This window comes from Microtus ochrogaster, chromosome 7, assembly GCF_000317375.1.
Source record: "Microtus ochrogaster isolate Prairie Vole_2 chromosome 7, MicOch1.0, whole genome shotgun sequence".
Lineage (NCBI taxonomy): Eukaryota > Metazoa > Chordata > Mammalia > Rodentia > Cricetidae > Microtus > Microtus ochrogaster.
In genome coordinates, this window is record NC_022014.1 from 1,186,785 (window position 1) to 1,197,351 (window position 10,567).

The 10,567-nt window shown below is 40.4% G+C and overlaps 1 protein-coding gene across 4 annotated transcripts in view; it reads left to right on the forward strand.

Annotated features, from left to right (window-relative positions):
* Positions 1-1,022: 1,022 nt before the first annotated feature.
* The window catches only part of Cpeb4 (cytoplasmic polyadenylation element binding protein 4), a 59,057-nt gene continuing 49,512 nt past the window's right edge, over positions 1,023-10,567 (forward strand). For all 4 annotated transcript variants that reach the window (XM_005349025.2, XM_005349026.2, XM_005349027.2 and 1 more), the window contains exon 1: positions 1,023-3,533. In XM_005349025.2, the coding sequence (XP_005349082.1) occupies positions 2,409-3,533 (1,125 nt within the window). In that variant the 5' untranslated portion in view covers positions 1,023-2,408. The remainder of the gene's footprint in view (positions 3,534-10,567) is intronic.

Sequence of the window (10,567 nt, forward strand, 5' to 3'; positions counted from 1 at the left end):
CCCCATCGCGCAAGAGCCAGTCTAAAGATATAAGCCACCAATGCATCACACAAGCGTGAGCTGCATCCACGCACAAGTGCAAGGTCATGTACGTCTGTAAACGAGAGCTCAGAAGGCACAGCAGGCAGTTTAGGGGCTGAGTCCTCAAAAGAAATAGAGTTTGCCAAGGGCACGGAAGAAGGCATAGAGATTAATGCCCACAGGACGAGAAAGCTTGAACTGCGGACTTTGGTTTTTACTCTCCAGGTAACGGGCAGCCATTAAAAAACATACAAACCGAACAGGATCGTGACTGGATTTTCGATTTTAGAAAAACCTTCCGTTATGCTTGGAAAGTGGGATAGAAAGCCGAGAGTAGGTGGCTCAACCACGGACGCCTACAGCATCTGCATCTCAAAGGAAGGACCGGAGAGTAGACGGTGGGAGTGGAGGACTGGAGGCTGAAGGGAATCCCTTCGGAGCTGTACATTCTGGGGAAGGGCTATGCAGTTCTAGGCACAGCACAGCTGCCGGGAAAACCCGCCTCCCCTTCCCTCCCTCTGGGGAGGAGCTCGGGCCAGAGCACGTGATGCCTGGGGCACCCACCTTTACTAAGGGCAGGCCTCTCGTCTATTCTCGGTTTCATGGGTTTGCCACTTCGGCCCCCAACAATTCAGCTCAGTGTTTCAGTGCGCAAGGAGCCCACCCTATTCCGAACGTCTCTCTATGGGCTTCCTGAGACGCCTACTTTGGGAACATAAACCTCAAAGGAGTCTTTGCCCACAAAAAAGATGGCGGCACACGCCTTTCACTGGGTGCGCGGACCCGGCTCCGGCGTCGGCCACACTGGGCGAGGCGCAGGCGGAAGGGGCGGCTCTGAGATGACCGGGGACCTTCCTGGGAGGGGCTCTGAGCCTGGGAGGCGTGGCCTAATCGGAATCGTAGCGTCGGATTGGTCTTCTGCACGCTGGGCGGGGCCTCCGCAACACCCTGCCCCTCCCTCCTCGAACCGGAAGTGTCTCTCGGTCTTTCCAGCTGGTTGTCATTTCACTCGGCTCGGTCCTGAGGAGAAGGACTCAGCCGCGGCTGCGGGACCCGGGCACCGGAGGCGGTGGCGGCGGCGGCGGCGGAGGCGGCGGTAGCGGCAGCGGCGGACGGCAAAGGAAGACGAGGAGGAAGAAGCAAAGCAAAAGAAGAGCCAGGCGGAGTCCACAACGACGACAGCTGGGACTGCGGGACCGGGGGAAAGCGACGGCGGCGGCGGCGGCCCAGCAACCGTGAGGAGAAACAAAAGCCTTTTAAATTATAGTTTCCAAGCAGTGTAGGGGGAAAGAGATCTCAAGCCCAGGGGGAAGGCCTTTCTCCTTTAGAGTAACTACGTAGCGGGGTTTTTCTTTTTGTCCATCCCCCCTCCCCCTCCCCCCCGGCGGAGAATCGAACTGAGAGAACTGAACAAACCGCCCCTGGGTCCCATGAGGGAAAAAAATCCAGGAGCCGCAGAGAGGGGAAGAGGCAGAAACCGCAGGACCTTCCAGGTCGCCCCCTTGGTCCCCGCACCCCCGGGCCGCCAGCTCGCCCTTGTCCAGTCTCGCTAATCCCTCCTGATCGCGACACCCCCCAGAGGGAGAAACGGGTGTTTCCAACCCCTTTCATGGGGGAGAGGAGGCCGAAGGGACAAGAACAGCAAACGCAGCAAGATCTGCACCCGGAGCCCCAGGAACAGCCCCAGAGGCCCACACTGCACCCTACAAAAGAACAGAAACAGGACCAGGAACGGCAGAAACCTCCCTGCAATCATCTTCCCTTTAGTCAAGGCTGATTTCCTCTTTGGCAACCAGAAATTCACCTCCCGCCCCAGATAACCTAATATAATCTATCTATATATAAATATATAATATATAATGTTCTTAAATTATTCCTGATTTTTTTAACCAAGCTGCCAAGAAAAGAACGTATTCTCCCCTTAATCCTATTCTAATTTTTATGTGAATCTAAACTGCTGAGGAAGACCATATGTGATTGTTAAATTTTATATATATATATTTTTACTCTGCACAATGCTTATTCTTCTATATCCATAGATGCTTGAGAAGCTGTGTTTTTGTCATTCATGTACATTTTCCTTTGGAAAAAGAAAGCGCCTATTTTACTAACCAAAGACTTGATTTTTACCTTTTTCCTTTTTTATTCCCGCCTAAAAATAAGCCCAATTGGATTCATATCAATATTTTAAGAGATTTTTTTTTAGTTGTTTTTCCTTCCAGAGACCAGAATTCCAAATCAGAGATACTTAGGGTGATAAGCTGTGATCTTTGAGTTAGCTATAAATAAGATACTTCAAGCAAACAAATTTGAAATACAGAGGAAAAGACGCGAGACATTAGACTGTCTTTTTTTTTGTTGTGAGATTCTGATCCTAAAAATAATAAATGGGGGATTACGGGTTTGGAGTGCTAGTACAAAGCAATACTGGGAATAAATCTGCTTTTCCAGTCCGATTCCATCCACATCTGCAGCCTCCACACCATCACCAAAATGCCACCCCCAACCCTGCTGCTTTTATAAATAATAACACAGCTGCCAATGGCAGCAGTGCTGGGTCAGCTTGGCTCTTTCCTGCTCCAGCTACCCATAACATTCAGGATGAGATCTTGGGGTCAGAAAAAGGAAAAAATCAACAGCAGGAACAACAAGACCCTTTAGAAAAGCAACAACTCTCCCCCAGTCCAGGTCAGGAAGCTGGAATATTGCCTGAAAGTGAAAAGGCAAAAGCTGAAGAAAATCCAGGGGACAATTCTTCAGAAAACAGCAATGGAAAAGAAAAAATACGCATTGAATCACCAGTGTTGACAGGGTTTGATTATCAAGAAACCACGGGCCTCGGTACTTCCACCCAACCCTTGACATCTAGTGCATCGTCCCTTCCTGGTTTCAGTAACTGGTCAGCAGCGATAGCACCTTCTTCCTCCACGATAATCAATGAAGATGCAAGTTTCTTTCACCAGGGTGGGGTCCCTGGCGCTTCAGCTAATAATGGTGCTCTGTTGTTTCAAAATTTTCCCCATCATGTCAGCCCTGGCTTTGGTGGTAGCTTCTCCCCTCAGATCGGTCCTCTCTCCCAGCACCATCCTCATCACCCCCATTTCCAGCATCATCACAGCCAGCATCAGCAGCAAAGGAGGTCTCCTGCCAGTCCCCACCCCCCACCTTTCACACATAGAAATGCTGCTTTTAACCAGCTGCCTCATTTGGCGAATAATCTTAGCAAACCTCCTTCTCCATGGAGCAGCTACCAGAGTCCCTCTCCAACCCCCTCTTCTTCCTGGAGCCCAGGAGGTGGCGGCTATGGTGGCTGGGGAGCTTCTCAAGGCCGAGATCACCGCAGAGGGCTGAATGGTGGAATAACACCCCTGAACTCCATCTCACCTTTGAAGAAAAATTTTGCAAGCAATCACATTCAGCTCCAGAAGTATGCTCGCCCTAGCTCAGCCTTTGCTCCCAAATCCTGGATGGAAGATAGCTTGAACAGGGCTGACACCATTTTTCCTTTTCCGGTAAGATGTTGTTCCATTAATAAATTAGGATGAATAAGGAAGTCATGTGGTAGAGTATCTGTGGAATGAAAGAATTGGAATTGTCTGTGTCTGTATTAGAGATCTTGGAAAATAAATTGATTGCCTGTCTTTATTTTAGCAAATGAGTGTAATTGGAACAAAAAATAGTCACTTGTTTCTTGGACCTTAATTTTTCCCTTTATGACTACAGATATCAGGTAGTTAGTGATACCCTAATTACTTATAATACCTTTCTTGTTTAACAAGAGAATTTTCTTCACTTGCTTAAGGAAGAATGGTAATATGTAGCAGATGTGTGTTTTGTTGTGAAAACTAATGAATGTTTTCTGCCTATCTGAAGAAACTAACTAAAAATGACCTTTTTGACATTATAAGGTAGGGATTTACTAAAACCAACTAACTGCTAGGTTGCAGTTTTCCTCTTAGTTATATTTAGACGTGGACCTTGTAGTCTGAGCAGTCTGAACTGATCGATTCAGCAATTCCTCTTAAATCTCTCTGCAAATTCTGACCTTTCTTGTGTCAGTAAGGACTACTGCTTAGGGAGAAATGGTAGATGGGGTTTTTGCCATGTTTAAAATTATTTATTACTATTAATTATTATTTGCAGTGCTTGGTGTAGAACCCAGAGCCTTCTAAATGCTAACCATTTCTTTTTGAAAGCCATGAAGGTGCCATGCCTTTTTTGTTTTTTGTTTTTTTTGTTGTTGTTGTTGTTTTTTTTTTTTTTTTTTTTTTTTTTTTTTTTTTTTTTTTTTTGATATCTGATGCCCTGATGCCCTTCACCCACTTGTTTATTTTCCAGTGTTAACTCTAGGAGTGTAGATAATTAAACCATTCCTAAAAATAGATCCAGGCAAAGATCACTTGTCTTTGTTGCTACTAGTATATCCTTTATCTGGTAGGAGTAACATGGATGTTTTTGAACTAATGAACAGCCAGTTTATATTACAGAAACAAGGTAAAGGGAATTTCAGATCAGCTGAACATCACTTGCCACACTCAGTGTATATAGCATAGTGTATGATCATTCCTGTGTCCTTAGAAAATTTATAGAAAGTAATGAGGTACACCAAACCTCTCCTCACAGCAACCTGCAAGGTAAGTTTATCGTTATCCCATTTACAGATAAGGAAACTAAACACGGGATTAAAATTATTTATACACGAATGTGTCACACACATGTATTATAGCCAAGGGGTTATTTTAGAAACAGTTCAGCAGGGACTAAAGCATAGTATAAGATAGTCGTAGTGTTCCTGGTTAAGGGAAGTGAAAGTTTGCTAAGAGAGCCATATGTCAATCCAAGGAATTAAGTATCTTTTCACTCCTTAAGGATACAGGTGCAAGGCATCTTAAAATATTTGATCAAATTTAGTGTTAGTTTTTTATTTTTAAGTTTTTTTCCTTGTTGGCATTTGCTATTAGAAAGCATTATTTTTTGCTCAAGCCAAAGTACAGTTGTCACGTAGTGACAGATAAATAGCTGCTCAAGACATTGACAATGGCTTTAAAAAGTTGTTTTTAATATTCCTTAAGACATAAATTTTAAAGCAATTTAATGCAAAGATGACTCACAAACTATTTATGTACTGCTAATTTAAAAAATCAATGCCTTGGGCTGGAGAGATGGCTCAGCAGTTAAGAGCACTGACTGCTCTTCCAGAGGACCCAGGTTCAAATCCCAGCACCCACAAGGCAGCTCTCAATGGTCTGTAACTCTAAGATCTGACACCCTCACACAGACATACATACAGCCAAAACATCAATGCCCATAAAATAAAAGTATGTATTATAAAACAAACCTATACCTTGGGGGCTGGAGAGATTGCTCAGTGGAGCTCACAACTGTCTGTAACTCCAGTTCCAGGAGACCTGACACCCATGGCAAAACACAGTTGGACATAAAATAAAAATAAATAAAGTTTAAAAACCCATACCCTTTAACTAGATTATGATTAGTGTGAGAATTGTATGCACTTTTCTTCCTTATTTTCTACTTCTTACACTAACAGTAAACTTATGTGACCGAATGATCACTCATTCTGAACTTACTAACTTTGGTAGAGAACTGTTCAGGGAAAATGAGAAGTTCAGGAAATAAAATATCTATATATGTGAGTCAGGTTTTCTCCCTATGGGGCTGGTAGGATGTGTTGAACATATGGAATCCTTTGGATCAGTTAAACTTGTTTTTTAAATAGCAGACTGAGATTGATAATAAAGGCTGTTGTTAAAAACTAACCCTCTCAGAGGGCTGGGGATATTAATAATAGAACACTTGTTTGGCTTGTGTAAGGCTTTGGATTTGCTCTCCAGCACTGAAGCTTTTGTTTGTTTGTTTGTCTATTTTTTTTCTTACTTTCCTGTTGCTTTTTCTTGTCTATTATGCTAAGGATAGGAAAAGGGGTGGCCAGTAAACCTGGTTTAAATACAGAAAGGCTGGGCATGGTGGTGTTCGCCTTCAATTCTAGCACTTCAGTGGCAGGTGGATCTCTGTGGGTTTAAGGCCAGCCAGTGTTACATAGTGAGTGAGACCTACCTCAAAAAAAATTGTTTTTAAATATGGAAAGATTAGAAAGTGGATTGTTTTATGCTCCCCATCTCCATAATTTTTGGTACTGGGCTTAATATGAGATTATAATATTCATATAAATCAGGATAGAATGTTATGTTAAAATAGAAAATATCTGGAACTTGCCTAATATTGTACAACTTTTATTTAGTTTGAAGTGAAACAGAATGTTTTTTTACATTTGTTTACTGCAGGTTTGCTTTTGTTCTGGCCAAATCCTGGGTTTTAAAATTAATAATGTTTAATTTTTTTCAATTTTATTTGTTTTGTATGTATACACATGTGTACATGTGGGGGTCAAAAAATAATTTGCAGGGGCCAGTTTTGTCCTTCCACCAAGTGGATCCAGGGATCAAACTCAGATAGTAGCTTTTATCCAGTGTGCCATCTTGCCTGAACTCCTCCACAATTTTTTGTTAATTTTCAACCTTCCATTTTGTCGACACTTAGGAAGCCTGATACACCCCCATGAATATATAGCCCCCTAACTGATCCACCAAAGAGGTATAGTTTGAGAAAAAAAAACTTTAATTAAAAGTTGTTTCTGAGTTTTTACCTAGTCTAAAGCTTCATGAATTGAAGGTATGAATTGAGAAGTCATAACTTGAATCCTGTTTTCAGATACATTAAATTAATATGCATTTAATAATATATATGGTGCTTTTTATGTTGTGTTTTGTATGTTAATCCATTCAGTAATCCTATGAGGTAGAAATTATTATGTACCTGCAAGATTTGGCTCTTAACCATTAAACTATAGCACCTCTTCACAACATAAAAGGCTTAAGTTTGGGGTGTGAGAGGAGCTCCTCCCACAAGCATGTAAGATGAAAGGGGAAAAGTTAACTGTATGTGATGACCAAAAGCTGATTGTGAGCCCAATATAGTTTCTGCTACTCTGGAGGCTGAGGCAGGTTGGAGAGTCTAGAAGTTATGGCCAGCCTGAGCAACATAATGAGGCTTTCCATTTAAAAAGTTGGCTCTTAGAGTTTTATAAGTAAAAAATAATAACATATTTGTTTATTAACTCTAAATGTTAAACTTCATAATGTTAAGGTCAATAACTAAATTTCTTATAACATTTGTTTATTGTATTTATGTGTACTTGCCAATGCCACTGTACATGCATGGAGGTCAGAGGACAACTTGTAAAACTTCTCTCTTTCTACCTTGTGGGACCTGGGGATTGAATTCAGGTCATCAGGGTTGGCAGCAGTGTCTTTAACCAATCTCACTGGCTCCAGATACTTTTGTTTGTTTGTTTTTGTTTTGTTTTTCAAGAGAGTTTCCTTATAGCTTTGGAGCCTGTGAGGGAACTCAAGACCAGGCTGACCTTGAACTCAGAGACCCACCTGTCTCTGCCTCCCAAGTGCTGGGAATAAAGGCTGCACCACCACTGCCTGACTTTATCCCTTCATTTTTTCATTTGAGTAGTTACTATATAACAGAAATGGGCTAGGTGCTTTCTGATAGGCTCTATTACTCCCTGTAATAGAATTCCTCAATCCCCTGACTTTTGGTTGTATTGTCCTGACTTCAAAATAAAGAGACAAGGCTCATATTCATGTGACTAAGGTATAATTTGACCCTTACATTTAGGAGAAAATAAGTCTTGTCTGTCCTGCCAAACATATCCTGGAGCTCCAATTTCCAAACCAAATAATAGATTGGGATGCCTGCCAGTAATTATATTTGAATATAGTACCTTATTGAAGTGATGCCTAGATCTGTCCTTACAGGAAAAGTAGAACAGAATTCCGTAATCTATATACTGTTATCTAAAGCTCCATTTATGTTCCCATCTCCATTAGCTAAGAACCAGGAAAATGGCCACAAAGATTACCGTTAATCTTGATTGGTAGAGAGAGAATTCAGGACTTTACTTAAGGCTCCATTTGCTATTACCTTAGACACAACATCACAGGTTTAATTAAATTGTCTTAATTTCACAAGTAATTCTTGTCACCTTAATAACTTACTAGGTGGTGTCAGCATTGTGTCTTTAAAATTATATCGTGTGCGTATAAATAGAAAGTCACTGTAGTGCTTCAGGTGACAAGTCTTAGTGAATTATTAAACATCATAACATGCAACCTCATTCTATTTTATCTTTTCTTAGTTTGATTCCAAGAGAGATTTTTGCATAGGAAATCTTTTGTTTGACTTAGACAGAAACCTATTTTGTAATTGTGAAATATGTGTTGGATGTGCCTAGCTCTGTTAGAATTGAAATACTGGAAAACATGCTGAGAAAGGGGTACAACTTCTTCCTCTTTGCAAGAGGGCGTCTAACTAGATCTGCTATTACCTGATAGAGCCGAAACTAACTAGAGTAGACTTTTTTTTGAAACCTTTTCCCCGTTTTCCCCTCATTTAAAAAGAATTTATTGATTTTTATTTTATTTGTCTGAGTGATTTGCCTGTATGTATGTCTATATACTTCATGAGGCGTAATACCTGCGGATCTGAAGAGGGCATTAGATCCCCTGGAACTGGAGTTACAGAAGGTTGTGAGCTCCCATATATGTGCTGGGAAGGAGCCCAGGTTCTCTGCAAGAGCCCCCAGGGTAGAATTTTTAGCCATATTTTGTGTTGTTTTCAGGAAAGTCTTGAAATGTGATCAAAAAATTGCTCTAAAACCTATCAGAAGAGCTTACTTATTGCAAGCCTAACGAATATGGTTATTGCTAATTTTAGCATAAATTTATTGAGAAATTATGTTATAAAATAGGTATGGGACTCTCACAAAAATGATTTGATAATGTATTCTATAATCTCTTTCTAATCTTTGCTAATATTGGAGTGATATTTAGCACGCATTTTTCTTAACATTATAATCAAATCATAAACTAAATAATTTAACTCCATTTTAATTCAGGATCTAATTGATTAAACTTTAAGGCAAACTAACAGATTCAGCTGTAGATATATCAGAAGTGATATATAAATGTGACCACTAATAAAATAGAAATTTCCAAATTGGAAATTTGTAAATAAATTCTTATATAAGCTACTTTGTATACCTGTATACATTACTATTTACTATTACTATATACATTCTGACAAAGTGATATGACCAAAGGCAAACTTTAAGCCATTGCATAGCAGAATTCTGGTACTGCTTCATGTCAAAGAAAACCCGATCACTGTACATTGTCCTACCTCAGGTTGATGGGCTGAATTATTAAATTTCAGCCTTGAATTATGCAAATATTTTTCATATTGTACTATGCTGGGCCTGGACAATTTGAATTTGCAGAGTGTTTTTTGATATACACTGATCATTTTTATACACCAGTTGTATATTGCATTATGTATTTCAAAGCCATGCTTGTATTTATAATGTGAGGTACATTTTAAATAATAATCCTTTCAGGAAGCCTAGAGGGATGCATCCAACTGGTAGGTTCATGATGCTAGCTAGTAAAACATTTGCTGCCACTTTATTGTCCATGAGACCCCAAGAACATTTATACCCCTAAAACAATCTTAATTATGACAAGACAGATCTGGTCTCTACATATGGCTTTGCTGTTTATTAGACATATAACCCAGGATAGGCATGCTGCTCTTCTGATTCTTCCCCCCTTTTTTTCATTTCTCCAGTCCTTTTGAGAGTAAAACGAGATTATGCCTAGTATTTGTTTTCCAAAAGATTCTGTTATTAAAAGAAAATTTTAATTTGACAAAATTTGCAATAGCAGTTTAGTCAGGGCTGGCAAGTTGGCTCAGCAGGTGAGATCACCTGTGGCCAAGCCTAATGATATGAGTTCAATTCCTGGAAACCACGTGGCAGAAGGAAATAGCCAACTGCTTGAAGTTGTCTTCTGATCTTCATCTGTGCATGCACATGCAACACACACACACATGTCATTTAAATGTGGAAACCATTGTATGACTGGAATGTGATAATTGAACTTAATTTTAAAGAATATTTTCATAAATGAATTATAATTTTAAAAATTAAATTATTTCACAACAATAATAGTGGGACTTAGGCTACATAATGATCTTTATTTTCCTGAACACGAGTAAATACAGTGTCTGGCTGATGATTTCCCCCTTTTTAAATAATGTTTTCTCCCCCGTGTATTTTTTTTTAATTTTTTATTTTGGAAAATTTTAAAAATTGACTAGACAAAATAGTTACCTGGCTTTGGCAGTCTCTGGCTCCTGGACAATCCTCTCACACCCCAGAACTCTTCTTTGCCATTTATCTTGAAGCAGTTCTTAGACATGGTAGGGTTTCGTTGTAAAAGTATACACTTCTCCAAGGTACGGAGTCTTTAAAGGGTATACAAAGAGTCTTCCAAGTGTCTTTTAAAGATCCTGATGGCTCACATTTCTGCTGTCCCTGCTCAGCCTGTTTTCCCTGCTCAGCCTGGTGTTACTCCCACATACACCAATGGCCTCATCTCTTTCTGGGCTATCAAAAAAA